Raw genomic sequence first — 17,856 nt, forward strand, 5'->3', positions numbered from 1 at the left:
GGTAGGTTAGTTAGCACTTTCAAGTAAATGGTTTACTACCACAGCTCATTGGCATCGATTAAAATGCAAATCCTCTCACTCAGTAGGTAGAATGGGGCTTTGATGTATCCTCTTGTTGGGTGGTGGTTGGAGTGGGGAGAATCAACAGCTGATTTAGTAATGAGGGCTCATCAACAGAAATTGCTTCATTTCTGTGCTCTGAGGCAGTTTTGTGGAGCGCTGAATTTTGGGAAATAAAACCAGGGCACCTCGAAGACAAAGCTCGCTTCGCCCAACAGTCAGACCTGTGTGGTGTGGAGAAAATTGCTCAGGCAAAGAAGGCTTCTCTCCATTTGCAGGGTCCTTTTGCTTCAGTGTGTGTGAGCTATGATGAAAACTCTTGCTCTGAGTGAGAATATGGGCTCTCTAATGAAAGGCCGCAGCAGAGAAATTCTGAGGGCCGAAGCTCTTTGGGGAAAGATTTCCCACTACAGGTTCTCACTTGCCGTTCTCCTATAGCAACCAAATTCTGTAGCCACGCATTTTCAGCTAACTTTAGACCGTTTCAAGACTGTGAATTCCAAAGAGGAACGGATGTTGTATAGCATTTGGTGTCAAGAAATCAGACCGGGGGAGTTGTAAAAATTCTCCAAACCTGAGAGAAGATTTTTGGTTTGGGCCGTGCTGTCTAATACTGTAGTCATTAGCTGTCCCAGCACTTAAAATGTAGCCTCTTCATATTGAGATGGGCTATAAGGAGAGCATGTATATTGGATTTTGAAGAATTAGTAAGAAAAAGGGATGTAAAATGACTCATACGTAATTGTTTAATACTGATTTTGTGTGGAGATAAAAGATACTAAAATTAATTTCATCCTATTTTACTTTTTAAAATTGTGCCTTTATTTCAATTGCTGGCACCAGACAGGATGTCATTATTCTCCCGTGTAGTATTCCTTTTTCCCACTAGAGGGAGCTGCGTTCCAGTTTCAGAAAGTCTGGTGCTTTCGCATGTAAATTTCACTGCTTCTGAACGTACTCTTTTAAAAAAGAAGCAAAAAACAAAAACAAAACCACCCAAGCACGTTTCTATCTAGTTTCAGTTCTGCACAATTCGGATGTTTCTGGAGGTTGCTTTTCGTGAAGCCGAAACAGAAGAGGCAAGAGGCAGGGAGGTTTTCCCACCTTCTTTGGGTTAATGAATTTTAGAAGGTTCCTGTTAACTTCTTTGTTGGATTGCAGTAGTTTGCCCTTTGTTTGTGGGCTCTTCCCTGGGACTTGAGTCTGTGCACAGTTGAGCACACACTGTGACCTGCGTGCGGCTGTAACGAAAGAACCAGAGCCCGGCTGTAATCCCACACCTCCACAGCGCCCCCTGCACCCTGTGGGATGCAGTGGGACTCTGTCCTGCAGCTGGGCCATGTGGCGCCCTGGGCTGGTACTCCCCACCCCACCCTTTCCTGTTGTTCCCAGGGCAGTGTTGCCCGTGGTTGGATGCTGGGACTCCTCTAGTGTGTGACTCTGTGTCTGGATCCCGCTGTGAAACCAGCATCCTTTAATGACTACACACTCTCCTGGTTTTCCTGCCATCTTTCTGGGTAGTTCCTTTTTGGTTCTTCTGTGGTTTTTGTGGGTTTGTTGGTCTGATAAGGATTGGTTTTCCCTTGTTTGTGCACTCTGTGCCTTTTAGGGTGAGCTCAGACATTCTGGTGGCTGCATTGCTACCCTTATGCTGAAGACGCCCCAGGCTTCATCTCCAGTTCAGTGTGCTCTTTTGAGCTCCATCCATTCCCCTTGGGCTGGTCAGGGGACATCGTACAGGCACTTCAGCACTCCTCCTTCCTTACATGGCGTGCATCAGCACTATTGCAATTTATCATTATTGGTTCATCTCTCTTCCCTGGGGTACCAGGAGTCCCAGGCAAAGGTCGTACCAATCTTGTTTTGTTTCATTCCTGGTATTTCACAGTGTGTGCCTGGTTATTACACACTCTTAGCAAGTATTTGAATGAATATTTTGTTAATACTTTTTGTTTTAAACCAATTTTATACTTATTACTATATAGGATTTCATTTTATAATCTCGTTAGCATTATGTGCATATCATGGGGCTATGATCACTGTCATTTTGTGGTGTGATCTGTTCAGAATAATTTTTCACCAGCTGTAGAGGTGAAGCATTTGCACTAATTCCACCCTTGGTTCCTGGTGCTGGAAGCTTTGTGTCTTGATCCCTTTCCATTTGTAACCTTTATTACAAGTTGAAGGGGACATTTCCATCAGCCCCACTCTGTATTTCCAGGAACTTAGGTCACAGGAAACTAGAGTGGAAGGTCAAGGAGTCTGACATGTCTCCATGTCTGTAGCTCAGTCCACAGACAGCTTTTCCAGAACATATTCCAATTTCTCTTTGTGCCTCTCCTATTAAACCAACCCAGTTTTAAATAAAACTGACTAATGAAACACTCTTTTTCTTGTCAGAACATGAAGAGGAGCTGGACCGGCAGTTTACCCTGGAGATTGGCACTTTATTTGGAGGATTAAAGAAGGTACTCAGTGGATAAATGTTAAAGCTTCTCAGTTTTCAAACCTGGTTTCAATATTTTGTATTACTATTGTATTTGGCTAGTGATGAGCTGTGTATTTGTTTTTCTAAGCAATTTTGATAGATTTTTATTTATTTCAATTTTAATTTTTTTATTTTGATAGATTTTTAAAGTGATATAAAAACATTGCTTCGCTCTAAGTATGTGGTGTGCCAGAAGTATTTTAACTTCAATCAGTGTTTGTGGGCTGGCTTGGGACATAAAATAATGCTTTCATTCCGAGTTTCAAACATGCAACTTACAAATGAGCTTTTGGAAAACCATTCATTTACTAACTGGGCACTGCCTATGCTGAATTTTTCTGCTGTGAGAGTTGCTGGTCTTGCTTAGAATTGCGGCAGATTTACTTCAATTTCCATTTTGATGTTCTAGGGTAAACTGTCCCTTCTTTCCAGCTCTGGCTCTGTGGAGCTGCTGTATTAGATGGAAGGCCCATGATCGTGTGGGAATGGGAAGAACTCCTGCCCTGGAGTGGAATGGCACCCACTCCAGGGCAGGAGTTCTTCCCATTCCCAGCTTTTGCTCTTCTGTCCACCAGAAATTTCCCTGAGAAGTTGGTTGCTATTGAGTTTTCATTCATTGCATCCATCTGTAAATATTTCTTTTTTTTTTTTTTTAAGATTTTATTTATTTATTTGACAGACAGAGATCACAAGTAGGCAGAGAGGCAGGCAGAGAGAGAGGAGGAAGCAGGCTCCCTGCTGAGCAGAGAGCCTGATGTGGGGCTCGACCTGAGCCAAAGGCAGAGGCTTTAACCCACTGAGCCACCCAGGCACCACCATCTGTAAATTTTTCTGATTTAAACAAGCCTTTTTAGGATAGTAGTAAGACTGTAAGGTGGATGGTATTGTGTCCACTTCAGAGATGAGGAAATCTGGGAAACTTCTGTCATGGTAGAATTTGAGATGTAGCAGGAGATAGCCCCTGTGAGTATCTAAGATCTACTCTTCAGAAATGTTTCACTATTGGATCTCTTACAACAGGAAAAAATAATGGTGATCTCTCTCTCTCCCCCCTCTTATAGTTACAATTCAAGCATTTCGGACAATATTGAACTGTTTGCCAGGGGCAAAAATAAACAAACCCATTTTAGACTAAGAGACTTCTGGCTCTTGAGAAGAGAAGCCATTGCAAGGCAGGACAGGCAGCTGAACAGAGGGTCAGGCCCCAGCGAGTTCTGGAGCTGCTGTAGATTTCATTGTCAAGGGGCAGGCTCCGTCCTGCTGTGTGTGCTGCTTCCAGACAAAGGGGGCTTTGTCTTTGCGGACTTCCCAGCTCCTGTCACCACTTCTTCAAAGTCTAGCTGCTTGACTCCCTGCCAAGGCTGTAGATTCCTAGGGAAATGACTTTTGCTAAGCAAAGACCCCCGCCTCTCGTCCACTCTTCATAACAGGGCATGGGGCCAAGGGTGTCAACATTCAGGACAACCCTGCCTTCATGGAAAAGTGTGTAAAGCACAGATACATGCCCTTGGAGCTCTACAGACTCAGTCCTTTCCATTCTGAAAAATCTCTGTCCATACCTCTGTTTGTCTGCCCATCCATCCATTGATCTGGTGCTGTTGAGTGTTTCTTGTCCTCATCTTTCTACATCTCATCCCTTGCAAATGGGGTGGGTAGTTTGGAGTCTTAGAGTTTAGAGGGAAAATGAGGAGTCATGGTGGATAGTCAGTAGGTGAGGGCAGTTGATACTGTGTCCTTGATGAAGATCATAGAACAGACCCAGGCCAAGTGCAGCACGAGGGAGTTCACAGATACCTGCTGAAAGTCTCATTTCAGCTAGTACAGAGGCCTGACAGGTTCTGGACACTCCTTGATGTATATTTCCTTTCTTCCAGGTTATGGGAGATGGTAAGCAAATGCTACCGGGCTCTAAATTCTAAATTCTAAATTCTATGTTCTAAAAGAACATATTTGGTGAGAGTAGAAATTCTGAACTTTAGAAAGAAAGCTTTAATGTTCTCTGCCCAGTCCATGCCTTAAATGTTACAATTGCTAAACTCAGGACTACTGAGATTTTAGACCAGATAATTCTCTGTTGTTAGGGAGCTGTTCTGTACCTTGTAGGATGTTTAGCAGCCCCCTGGGCTCTTCCTAGTGTGTGCCAGCAGCAACTACTGACCCAAGTCATGACAATAAAGAATCTCTCCCGGCATCGACAGGTGTCTTTGAGAACATCTGGTCCACGTCAGTGTTCAGGGGCTCTCCCCAAACAGCCTCTGCCATTTCTGATTTGCCGTTTCTTTTGCTTGGCCTGTGTCCTCTTCTGGATTTTTTCTCTCCCCTTCCCTTTCTGGTCCATATTCCCTCTTTACGTCTGAGCCAGTCACAGAAGCATTGCTTGGACCTCTGTGTTGGGTTTAGTGCTCATCATTCCTGACACTTCCCTGTCTCTCTCTTTATCTCCTTCCACACACACTACTTTTTTTTTTTTTTTCATGTCCTTTCTAAGGTTTCTAAGGTTTCATGTCTTTTCTAAGCATTTCTTTTTTTTTTTTTTTTTTTTTTTTTGCTATTAGAAAAGATCTTTATTTCAAAATAACAACAGTGATTTGCAAAGGCAATGATCAGAATCACCTTTTAAAAATTATAGATCACTAGCCCACCAGCCAAGAGTTAATCACTGAGATGGATCCTGATGATTCTGACTTAAGGCGTATTTGAAAACCACTGACTTGAACTCTGGTGCCTGAAGCATTTCTTTTCTTTCTTTCTTTTTTTTTTTTTTTATTTCTTTTCAGCGTAACAGTATTCATTGTTTTTGCACCACACCCAGTGCTCCATGCAATAATACCCAATACCCACCACCTGGTTCCCCCAACCTCCCACCCCTGGCCCCTTCAAAACCCTCAGGTTGTTTTTCAGTGTCCATAGTCTCTCATGGTTCATCTCATCTTCCAGTTTCCCTCAACTCCCTCTCCTCTCCATCTTCCCATGTCCTCCATGTTATTTGTTATGCTCCACAAATAAGTGAAACCATATGATACTTGACTCTCTCTGCTTGACTTATTTCACTCAGCATAATCTCTTCCAGTCCTGTCCATGTTGCTACAAAAGTTGGGCATTCATCCTTTCTGATGGAGGCATAATACTCCATAGTGTATATGGACCACATCTTTCTTATCCATTCATCCGTTGAAGGGCATCTTGCTTCTTTCCACAGTTTGGCAACCGTAGCCATTGCTGCTATAAACATTGGGGTACAGATGCCTCTTCTTTTCACTACATCTATATCTTTGGGGTAAATACCCAGCAGTGCAAGTGCAGGGTCATCGGGAAGCTCTATTTTTAATTTCTTGAGGAATCTCTACACTGTTCTCCAAAGTGGCTGCACCAACTTGCATTCCCACCAACAGTGTAAGAGGATTCCCCTTTCTCCACATCCTCTCCAACACACGTTGTTTCCTGTCTTGCTAATTTTGGCCATTCTAACTGGTGTAAGGTGGTATCTCAATGTGGTTTTAATTTGAATCTCCCTAATGGCTAGTGATGATGAACATTTTTTCATGTGTCTGATAGCCATTTGTATGTCTTCATTGGAGAAGTGTCTGTTCATATCTTCTGCCCATTTTTTGATATCACACACACTACTTTTAATGAGTATGTTTCTGGACACAATAGTGAACCAGACAGACAAGATTCCTGTCCCACTGTCTCTTAATGGGGACAGATCGCAGGTAAGTAAATGAACAAACCTGACAGCTACAGATCGAGCTAAGTGATATGAAGAGAATAGGGTGATGTGCTATAGTGCTTTGGATTGTCTCATGCCCTGTAATGAGAAATATGTTTGTCCAGCTGTATTTTTTATGATCCGTCCTCCACTAGACTGAGTGCCACGAGGACAGGGCTTGGATTTAATCAATCTGGTATCTTTAGTGCCTAGAATAGAAGAGGTGAGTATTTGGTTGGAGGTAACTGCAGGAAAGAGTGAGTACCACTGTGCCAAGTTGTAACACTGGAGAAAAATACATCTGTACTACATGCATCTAGAGAGATGTGTAGGTAAACTGAGTGGGATGGTGTCTATAGTCAGAGCAGGGAGAGACCACCGTGGCGCTTCCACAAACTGATCCAGACCCCTGAGCTCCACAGAGTCATAGGATTTGGCAAGGTCACCAGTAGAGGAGTTGTTGTTCTGGAGGGGCTCACTGTGATTGGGAAAGGGAAGGAGGTATTAGGGACATGGTGATTGAGGTGAAGCTTCGCTCGAGGGTAGGGAAGGGCATGTGGGGATGACGACGGCCCTCCAACTTTTGATGATGTTAGAGTTTGGAGGGATATAGCCCACATCAGGAATGCCTTTGGGCCTGGTAATTTCTTTGGCATAAAGCCGACAGCACTTGCTGAGATGCCAGATGTGGTGGGGGAAGCTTACGTGGGGCTGCGTCACTGACTGCTTCCATTCTGTACGCTGGGACCTTCGCACCCTCCTTGGCAGTGTCTGCTCTCCCTGGCTTGGAAGGGACCCTTCCTGCAGCTCTGGTGGCTCCCTGGAGTGGGTGCGGGCTGGGAAACTGTGAGTGGCCGGGGGTGGGTCCTGCCTGGTCCGTTTCCAGTTCTGGCCATTCTCTGTCTTGGTGTTTGGTGATCCCCTTCTCTTTTTCCCATGTTAGTTTTTTTTGGCTTGTGGTCCCAATCAATAAAGGGAACTTTATTGCTTGTCTGCCTTGCTCGATGTGGTAAACTTGCTTCCAGACAGGGTCAGAATCACATGGATACAAATGAAGCTCTACGTTGGACTGCAGTGTCATAAATTTTTTTCTCTTTTATTATTTCTGATATAAAGAGCACAGGTTTGGAGTTAGATGGACTTGAGTTCACAATGCAGTTTACTGGGTTTTGGAAAATCCTTTACCTCCTCCAAGCCTTAGTTTTATTATCCGGAGCATGGGAAGGGGAGGCTGTGGGATGGAGATGCTGGGTGGACAGCACCCAGCCTGTGTGTGCCTGGGGCAGAACGGACGCCCAAGGTGTGTTTTCGTGGGGGTAGTTCTGCTTTCCCCCCTGTGGAAAACATCCTTGTTTCAGAGCTAAGATTCACTGATTCCCCTTCTCTGGCAAGCAGGTAATGTTCTACAGAGAAGCATTTAAATCTAGATGGGGATTGCTACTGAAGGGAGCTCTCAAAAGCCTAATGTATTATGAAAAATTTTACATGTAATCAACTCCTCCTCCTTTCCTGAGGACACTCCTTCCTGCGGCAGGTTCTGAAATGGGGGGATCCTTGTAGAAAAGACATTCTTTCAGAAGTAGAATCAGAGAGGAATTTTCAGTGCCTGTCAGAACAATGAGAAAGAAAAGACAAGATCAGAGAAGGGAAGCTTGATCACTTAAGTCTTTGAATGTGAAGAGAAAAGGGGTAGTTTTCTAAAGTACAGACAGTGTTCTAGCACTCAAGGTTCGCCTATACAGATTTTTAAGATTCAGCTCATTTTTAAATTGCTCCGTGTTTCAATACTTAAAAAAAAACAAAACAAAACAACAAGCTCTGTTTGATTCACTGAATAAATATTCCTTGAGCGCCTACTGTGTAAGGGGCTTCCAGGGGATGGGCTGGGTGCTGGGAGGCCGGGACATTCTGGGCCCAGTCTCTCTCCTTCCTGGGCTCTGGATTTGGGAGAAGCTGATGATTGGACCATGGGGCAGGTGATGCAGCCCTCTGTGGGACGTGCAGAAGCTGAAGGGGCCTGTGATTTGGACTCATGGCAATTGCAGCCGAGGTCTAGGGAGACCGTGGGGAAAGGTGGGTGAAGGGCGTAGCATGTTTTCGGACCTGGATGAGAGAGAGCAAGAATAGCTGGGCCAGGAGGCGAGGTGTGGCGGGAGGACGGCACGAGATAGAGCCTGACCACCAGGGCTTCTGGGCACCACGTGTGGGAATCTGGACTTTATTCAGAAGGCTGTGAACAGTTACTGAAGGGAGTCAGGCCATTGTCGTTTCTTCTGAGGCCTCTTTCAGGATCCTCATGGTTTTCCTGCCTTGCCCACCCTGCACCTCCCCTTACCTAGTCTCTTCTGCCCCCCCACCCTGCCAGATGTGTGCATCCCTGGAGTTCATGTCTCATAATGTTACTGAGAAGCTATTCGTGCTCCCCACTGTATAAAGTGCAGACTCCCTAGCTCACATTCACCCCATTTGTCTGCAGACCCTACCCTGTGTCAGCACCTTAGATCCATGCGGTCACCCTTTGCTGCTAAGTAACATCCCCTGAAGACACCTTGATGTTTCCTGCACGTGACAGTTCCTGAAGACTGGTGCGCATGCCCGTCAGCTCAGGGAATGGTCCCCGGGGAACCTTCCCTGACTCCTCTCCCCTTGCTCCAACCTCTGATTGGCATTAGTCTCTCTCTCTCCTATGAGTTCCTTTCCCAGGACTCTCTCCTGAACCTCTGTTATCTAACAGTTCCCTGTTTGAGATCTCAGAGGCCCTCTCCTCTCCGCCTTCCCTGCCTGACAGTTAGTTGGGGTCCAGTAGTGTTTGTTGGATTAGGGTGAACATGCCTGTCTCACTGGGGGCTTGTGGTAAAGGAACATGGTGCCTCAGCAACACTGGCTTTGTTGCATGTGTCTACATCCTGGCACATTGAGAGCGTTTAGGCTTTGCCTCCTTTTCGTTAGCCGTAGCCCCTCTGAGAGGATTCCAGTGTTCCTATTATATCTCTGCCTCCCTCCGTGTGATGGGAGCAGATTAATAAGCAGTTTGGCTGTGCGTGAGAACTTTCAGCCTTTCCTTATTAATAGAAAATTGGATTTTATGCAGCTTTGCCCCTTCACAGAGGGGCTGCCCAGCAGAGGCCGATTCTTGTGCCCTCTGCTAGCCTCTCCAGGCAGAGAGTGTGGGCTGAAGAATCTCCATGGAAGGGCCAAGAGACTGCAGGCTGGTGATGGAAGGAAGGCTCCTGAGCACACGCGGGGCGTGATTCCCTCTTGTTAACATGAAGAACTCTTGCTCCTTGCCCGTCAGTACACTCTTACCTAGTCTCATCCCTGCTGGATTTGCTTCTCGAGGTGTGGAAAGCTCTGCAGTGAGACAGGAGAAAAAGGATGTGGTCGTGATTTCCTGTGGAGGAGAGAAATGGGTGTCATCCTCTGCCTTCTGGAAAAGCAGGATCTGCAGTTCCAATGGGTACACATCAGATTGGCTTATTAGCTCTTAGCCATCGAGTCCCTGGCTCTGCCCTCCTCTCTCATATTTACTAGTTCATAGAAAATATTATTTCATTACAAAAGCACTGAAAAAGCCAGGGGAAATAAGGTGAAGTTAGAACCAAGAATTGGGGTCTGCAAAGTTAATAGATCGTGTGTGTGTGTGTGTGTGTGTGTGTGTGTGTGTGTGTGTGTGTATGAGGAGAGGGAGGGAGAGTGGAGAGGGAGGAGTAGAGAGAAGGGTGGATGTTCCCCATGAATGCTGAGTCAAATCTTGTGGGGATATAGGTTTGGAGTGAGACGTTTCTCAGCCACAAACCAGTGAGTTTACACGTGACTCTTGGCTCACCCACTGCTTTGCTGCCCCAACTGCCAGGTACCAGGTGCTGGGGGGGTCAGGAAAGTAACGGGTGGTTTCTTTCCTCTGAGAATTCCAGGCTGACATAGATGATGCACTATGCCTTTAACAAAGGGGAGAAGCATCAATCAAGTCAAAGAGAATACCAGTTGTATGCAACCAGGACAGCTGGCCTTATTTGTGTGTCCTGCCTGAAAAATTGGCCCTGGCATTACATTTAACAGTGTTTCTGTGTGTGATCACTGGGCGGATGGGAGAAGATGTGAGGATGCTGTTCCAGGGGGTAAGGGCGCTAGTCAGTTCGTCATCATCTTACTCCCTGGTTTCATGAAAGCAAGTATCAGACCTAGTCTACCTTGCATACATTGATAAGGCAAGCAGTAGAAACCAGCCTAATGAGCCCAATAAAACATAGACGGGAATTTTGGCTTGAAGCATCCCAAAACCCTTCAATTCTGTGGTGGGATGCAAGGCTTTGGGATGTAGCCTCAGACACCACGGAAGCTGCCAGCAAGACTATCATACTCTAAAGTGTCCCTAATAAGCACAACCATATATCCTAAATGTTTGTACATTCTTAGGCCTAGATCTTGTATTAAACCAACTAATATAGTCTTGTTGAAAAACAGGACTTCAAAAAATTAGTGAAAGAGTCAGAATTGTTTTTCCCCACGGAAATCTTCAGTAAAAGGTGAAAGATTTATTCGATCTGAAGAGAAACCAGAGCACAAATTGTTAACCACCCCATCTCAGAACTCCTGTAACTGCAACTCCTAGTTTACTGATGGTGGCTTGTTATCCATGAGCCCTACTCCCTACTTCGTTTACACAGGAAATTCTGTAAATAAACGTCTCTTAGTCAGAAATGTCCAATTGGAAGAAATAGTCTTTTAAACTTGAAAAGATTGTATTCTATGCAGGGTATGATGGATATGCAAATGAGAAGTTTGAGTCATTCACTTTCAGAGTCTTCAAATACCTTTGTATTCAAGGCTGCTTCTGGAGCCACCGTTAGGGGGCGAAGCAGAAGTCTGTTTCTCTACCCTATCCTGGTTCAACCACGGAAATTCCAGTTTTATCCCTTCTGTATGTTGGGACTTGGAGTACAGTCCCATTCCTTTCCTTTGTTATCTCCCAGCCACCAACACAAGCAAGTTACAGAACCACAAGAGCTCCTTCTTGCCACTGCTTTCTAGACACACCTATCCTGCTCTCCCTGTCCCTAACCCATGGAAGCCACTCCATGGTGTCCATGGTGTCCATCTCATAATTTTGTCATTTGGAGAATGTTATACAAATGGAATCATACAATATGTAAGCTTTTGAGACTGGCTTTTTTTGTTTTTCTTCCCCACTCAGCATAATGCCCTTGAGATCCGTCCGAGTTGTGTGTATCAGTAGTTCATTGCTTTTCATTGCAGGGTCCACGACACAGATGGACCACAGCCTGTTAAACCTTTCCATTGTTGAAGGGCATTTTGGTTATTTCTAGTTTTTGGCTGTTAGGAATACATCTGATACGAATATCTGTGTACAGGTTTTTGTGTGGACATAAGTTTTCATTCTGAGGAATAATACCCAGGAGTTTGATTCCTGGATTGTATGATAAGTGTATGTTTAATTTTACAAAGAGCTGTCCAAACTGTTTTTAGAGAATGGTTCTGAGATGCTTAGTTTGTCTGCATACTTGCCAGCATCTGGGATTATCAATACTCAGATTTTAGCTTTTCCGATAGATGTGCAGTGGTATCTCCTGATTTAATTTACATTTCCCTGACAGTGATGTTGAACATCATTGCATGCACTTATTGGTCATCTGAATATTCTCTTTGCTGAAGTACTGTTCATGTCATTTGCTGGTTTTCTCCCTGGATTTTTTTAGTTTTTACTGTTTTACTGTTATAGTCTAGTTACATAGTCCTTTGTCAGGTGATTTGCAATTTTTTTTTTTTTTTTTTTTTTTTGCAGTAACTTTTCATCCTCTTAGGGTCTTTCACAGAAAGTCAGTTTATTGATTTTTTTTTTCCTCTTATGGATTATGCTTTTGGTGTCATTTTTAAGAACTCTTGGTCTGGTTGTATGGTCCAAGGTTTTTCATTTTTCCCCCCAGACTTTCATAGTTTTGCATTTTACATCTAAGTCCATGAACCATTTTCATTTAACTGTTTTAAAGATTTTATTTTGGGGGCACCTCTGCCTTTGGCTAGGATCATGATCCCAGGGTCCTGGGATCAAGCCCCGCATTGGGCTCCCTGCTCAGCAGGGAGCCTGCTTTCTCTCTCTGCCTGCCTCTGCCTACTTGTGATCTCTGTCTGTCCAATAAATAAAATCTTAAAAAAAAAAAGGTTTTATTTTTAAGTAATCTCTACACCTAATTTGGGGTTCGAATTTATAACCCTAAGATCAAGATCACAAACTCTACTGAGTGAGTCAGCCGGCGCCCTGAGTTAATTTTTGTATTACTTAGGTGGAGGTTTATTTATTATTTTTTTTTTGCTATGGATGTCCAGTTGGTACAGCACCATTTATTGAAAAGAATATTTTTCCTCAATTGAATTGTTTTTGTACCTTTGTCAAAAATCAGTTGACTAGACTCATATGGCTCTATTTCTGGGTTCTCATTTCTGTTCCATTGATCTGTGTATTGGTCTTTCCACGAATGCCATGTTCTCTTGATTACTGGTAAGTAATTTTTCTAATTTTATTCTTTTTCAGATTCCTTTGCTTTTCCCTGTATGTTTTAGAACAAGCTTTTCTATATCTATAGAACATTTTGCTGGTATTTTGGTAGGAATTCTATTAAATTTTTAGATCAATTTGGGGGAAATTGATGTTTTTACTATGTTGAATCTTCTAGCTCACGAAGGCCGCAGATCTTTCTATTTACCTCTTTATTTCATTAGTGTTTTGTAGTTTTTAGCATACAGATTTCATACACGTTTTGTTAAATTTATACCTAAGTATTCTATTTTCTTTTTTTTTTCCTATTTCCATATCTCTTTTTTTTTCTTTATTTTTTCAGTATTCATTGTTTTTGCACAACACCCAGTGCTCCATGCAATACGTGCCCTCCCTATTACCCACCACCTGTTCCCCCAACCTCCCACCCCTGCCCCTTCAAAACCCTCAGGTTGTTTTTCAGAGTCCATAGTCTCTTACGGTTCGCCTGTCTATTTTATTTTTCTTAACACTTAAATTTATTTTTATTTTAAGTAAACTCTATGTCACGGGTGGGACTCAAAGATCAAGACTTATTTTCTCTACCAACTGAGACAGCTAGGCACTCCTAAGTATTTATTTTTTTGAGCAATTATAAATAGTCTTACAGTTTTAATTTCAATTTCCACATGTTAACTGCTAGTATACAGAAATATAATTGACTATTATATTTTGATATTGTATCCTATGACTTTTCTAGACTCATTAATTATAGGAAGTTTTCTTTCCCCCTTTTTTGATAAATTTGTTGAGATTTTTTACAAAGACAACGATGTCATCTGCAAATCAGGACAGTTTCATTTCTTCATTTTCAATCTGTATAACTTGCATTTTCTTATTGTACTGTCTAGGATTCCCAGTATTATGTTGAATAAGAGTGATGAGAGTGTACATCCTTGTCTTTTTCTTACTCTGAACCAGTCAGGCTTCACTGTTAAGTGTGAGGTTTCTGTATATTTTTTGTAGATGTTATCAGGTTGAGGATGTTCCTATCTCTATTTGTAGTTTTTTCAGAGTTTTTATGAATGAGTATTGAATTTTGTCAGATAATTTTTCTGCATCAATTGATATGATCAAGGCATTTTCTTTATTAAGAATATGTTAATATGGGGTGCCTGGGTGGCTCAGTCGGTTAAGCGTCTGCCTTGGCCTCAGATCCTGATCTCAGGGTCCTGAGACCTAGTGCCACACTGGGCTCTTTGCTCAGCAGGGAGCCTGCTTCCCCCTCTGCCTGCTGCTCCCTCTGCTGGTGTGCTCTCGCACTCTGACAAACAAATAAAATCCTTAAAAAAACCCAACACATTAATATGTTGGGTTACTTTGATCAATTTTCAATATCAAACCAGCCTTCTATCCCTTGGATAAGCTCACTTGGTTATGGTGTATAATGTTTTCTTTACATTGCCGGACTCCATTTGTTAATATTCTGTTGAGAATTTTTGTGATTATGTTCATGAGGGATATTGGACTCTAGTAATCTCTCCCTCCCTCCCTCCCTCTCTCTTTTTCTGGTACTGTCTGATTTGGAGCAGTTATATGTAGTCTTGTATTTTTAACTTCAGATTTCACTTGTTCACATTCGTGTTCACTTAAAAAATGAGTTAGTGTTTCCCTCTTAAAGAGAACGTCTTTGGGCGTCTCATAGAATTCTTCAGTGAAACTACTTGGGACTGGAGATTTCTCTTTAGGGAGTTTTAAGCTATGAATTCAATTTTTTTGGTGGTTAAAACGATTTATTTTGTATTGAGTGAGTTCTGGTAGTTCGTGGAATTTTCAAGGAATTAGTCCATTTTATCTAAGTTGTCAAATTCATGTGTATAGAGTTGTTTGTAGTATCCCTTATTAGCTTCACTAATTTCTGTGGAGCCTGATGATATCCTGTTTCATTCCTATTATCCGTAATTTGGGTTGTCTTTTTTTATTCTTCGTCCATTTGCTAGAGAGTTGTGAACTTGATTTTTACAAAGAATGGGCTTTTCATTCCACTGATTTTTCTCTATTTTTCTGTTGTTTTTTTTTTTTTATCTATATTTCCTTCTTTGTACTTGCTCTGAGTTTATTTTGCTCATTTTCTAGTTTCTTGAGGTGGTGCCTTAGAGTTTTGTGACTTTGACTCTTTCTAATGTACATACATAGTGTTACGAATGTTTTTCCAGCTTTGCATTAGCTGCACCCTACATGTTTTGATAAATCGTACTTTCATTTTTGTTCAGTTCTATTTTTTTATTTCCCTCAAGACTTCCTCTCTGACTCACGGGTTATTTAAAAGTATGTTGCTTAACTTCTAAGTGTTTGGGGATTTTCCTGTTATCTTTTTGGTACTGATTTCTCTTTTGATGCCATTCTGGTCAGAGAATACACTCTGTATGATGAAATTCTTCTAAATTTGTTGTTTTATGGCTCAGGATACAATCTATCTTAGTGAATGGGTACTTAAAAAGAATGTGTGTTCTGATCCTGTAGGATGGAACGTCCTATAAATGTTGATTAGATCCTGTTGGTTGGTGGTAAGCTTTCTCGTATCCTTGATTTTCTGACTAGCAGTTTTATCAACTATTGAGAGAGAGGATGTTGAAGTCTTGTGGATTTATCTGTTTCTCCTTTTCGGCTAGTTCTTCACGGATTTTACAGCTCTGTGTTTTGGTACATACACATTTAGGGTTGGCACATTTTCTTGTTGGATTGGCCCTTTTATCATATCGTTAGATCCTGGTTTTCTTTCACCGAAAGTCCGCTTAGTCTGATATTAACATACTGGCTGCTGCTTTCTTTTGTTTGGTGTATCCTTTTCTGTCCTTTTACTTTCAGCCTACCCATATTGTTACATTTGAAGTGAAATTTTTACAGATGGTGTAGATTTGGCTTATTTCCTAAAAAATTCATCCTGCCATTTTCTTTTAATTGGTATATTTGATTTGATTTGGGTTCATTCAGCATCTTAACTCTGTAAATTTATGCCTTTTGTCAGATTTGTGAAATTTGTAGCCATTCTTTCTTTCTTTTTTTTTTTTTAAAGATTTTATTTATTTATTTGACAGAGATCACAAGTAGGCAGAGAGGCAGGCAGAGAGAGAGAAGAGGAAGCAGGCTCCCTGCGGAGCAGAGAGCCGATATGGGTCTCGATCCCAGGACCCTGGGATCATGACCTGAGCCGAAGGCAGAGGCTTTAACCCACTGAGCCACCCAGGCACCCCTGTAGCCATTATTTCTTAATTTTTTTTCAGCCCTACATTTTTTTTCCCCTTTCCTTCTAGGATTCCAGTGAAATGAGCATTATATTTTTTATAATTGTACCTCAGATCCCTGAGGCTCTGTTTATTTTCTCAGCCTATTTTTCTCTCTTATTCAGATTGTGTAATTTCTGTTGACCTATCTAACGTTTGATGTTTCTTTTCTGGGTCCTCTACCTCCACTGTGAATCCCATCTGTGAGTTATTTTACTTTGTTCATGTCATTCCTCAAATCCTGAGTTTCCTAGGCAGGCTGCTTTCTTCTTTCCATCTTTCAGAATCTTATGTTTTTAGTATATGTGCTGCCGAAGCGAGCACCAGAATCTTATGTTTGTCTTATAATTACATCCAGGGTTTTTAGTCATTCTTCATGGGAGGGTTGGGGGGAAATGAGTTTATTATGGAAGGGTATGAAGAAAGATCCATGTGAGCATTCAGATGGAAGAAGTGCATAGGCGAGGTCTGTGGGAAGGGGTGTGGGGCTTCCATGACCTTTACAGGAGCACCCCTCTCCCAGCACCACCATGAGTTTACCATTCCGGAAGTTCTGTGAAACTGGTACTTCTGGGATTTTTATAGAGGCTTTCTCACATAGGTAAGATCATTCACTTGATTTCTAGTCTGTCTCCCCTCTCCGGAATAGGGCATGGGGTGGAAAATTCCAAACCTCTAATCCTGGTTTGGTCTTTCTCGTGAGCAGCCCTCATCCAGGAGCCCACCAAGAGTCACCTTATTACAAAAAAGATGCTCCTCTCACCCAGACAATTCCAAGGGAATTAGGAACCCTGTGTCAGGAACCAAGTATTAGAACAAAAAATTCTCCCAGTGCTCTTATCACAAGAAATCATAAGGGTTTTAGGAGCTCTGTGTAGGTGCTGGGGGGAGAGACCAATATATTTATTTTCTGTTTCACAGGGAGGTTTCATTTTGAGAGCTCGGGCAGCTGATGGGCAAAGGGGACAGACGGAAAAGGTGTGTGGGAGAAGCCTTCACATACTCTGCTCACTTTCCTGGTCTTTCATGCAGTGTGTCAAACTGAAAAAGAAAAATAATATCTGGGGCTATGAAGACTTTCCCTCCTGTCCCCTGGATACTTGACAAAAATGTTTTTCTTTTTTCTCTTTTATCACTCATATCTTCTTAATTGGCCTTCTGCCCTGGACTGTTAACATTTGGGGATTCTACCCAGAGTTCATTTGCTCATGTTTGCCTGCTGCAGAGATGTTGTGTAGTGACTAGTTGTTGTTGTTTTTTAAATGTGTGCAAACTTCCCAAGCAGAAGGCAAATCCTCTGAGTAGGAGGGCCATGTTAGGGGCCAAGACCCCCAAGGGGTGGGGGGGGGCGATTTCCCCCCCCATATTATTGTGACTCACTTTGCCTTTTTGGTATTCAGGAGAAGCAACAATAATGGGATGCGTGATTTATTAGCAGAGTTTATAGCTAGGAAATCTTATGTAAATAATTTACTCTCTAGCCATCCTGTTCTATTACTTTTTTTTTTTTTTTTTTGGTCATGATCCCTAACTTATTTATTGCCTTATTGCTGGTTTACAACTCGTTTCTCCATATACCTTATAGAAAATATAGTTTTTCCAGTTGAGAAGTGTGGGGAAAAGAATATAGTTTTTGTGCCTTTGGCTTTGTACTAAAATGTAATATATACTTTTAAAAATTTGATTCTCTTTGTTAGCTTCAGGAAGAAAAGGAGAAATCTAGACAAGGCAGGGAGGCAGAATCTATACATGTTTGATCAAGTATATGCACAAGTCTTGAATACTCTGGAGCAACTCCTAGGAAGTAGATAAGGAAAGGGTT

At 42.4% G+C, this 17,856-nt stretch overlaps 1 protein-coding gene and 1 non-coding gene across 7 annotated transcripts in view; one reads left to right on the top strand and one right to left on the bottom strand.

The window, feature by feature from the left end:
* Nucleotides 1-17,856, top strand: part of HHAT (hedgehog acyltransferase) — a 335,352-nt gene that overhangs the window by 23,901 nt on the left and 293,595 nt on the right. For all 6 annotated transcript variants that reach the window (XR_006815465.1, XM_045982020.1, XM_045982019.1 and 3 more), the window contains one exon: nucleotides 2,461-2,528. Coding sequence is in view for 5 of the 6 variants with exons in the window: in XM_045982020.1 (XP_045837976.1) it covers nucleotides 2,461-2,528 (68 nt within the window). In the remaining variant the exon portion in view is untranslated. The remainder of the gene's footprint in view (nucleotides 1-2,460; nucleotides 2,529-17,856) is intronic.
* Nucleotides 10,704-10,821, bottom strand: LOC123928512. Its single transcript, XR_006815726.1, has one exon. It is a non-coding gene; the product is annotated as a U5 spliceosomal RNA (small nuclear RNA).

This window comes from Meles meles, chromosome 17, assembly GCF_922984935.1.
Source record: "Meles meles chromosome 17, mMelMel3.1 paternal haplotype, whole genome shotgun sequence".
Taxonomy (NCBI): domain Eukaryota; kingdom Metazoa; phylum Chordata; class Mammalia; order Carnivora; family Mustelidae; genus Meles; species Meles meles.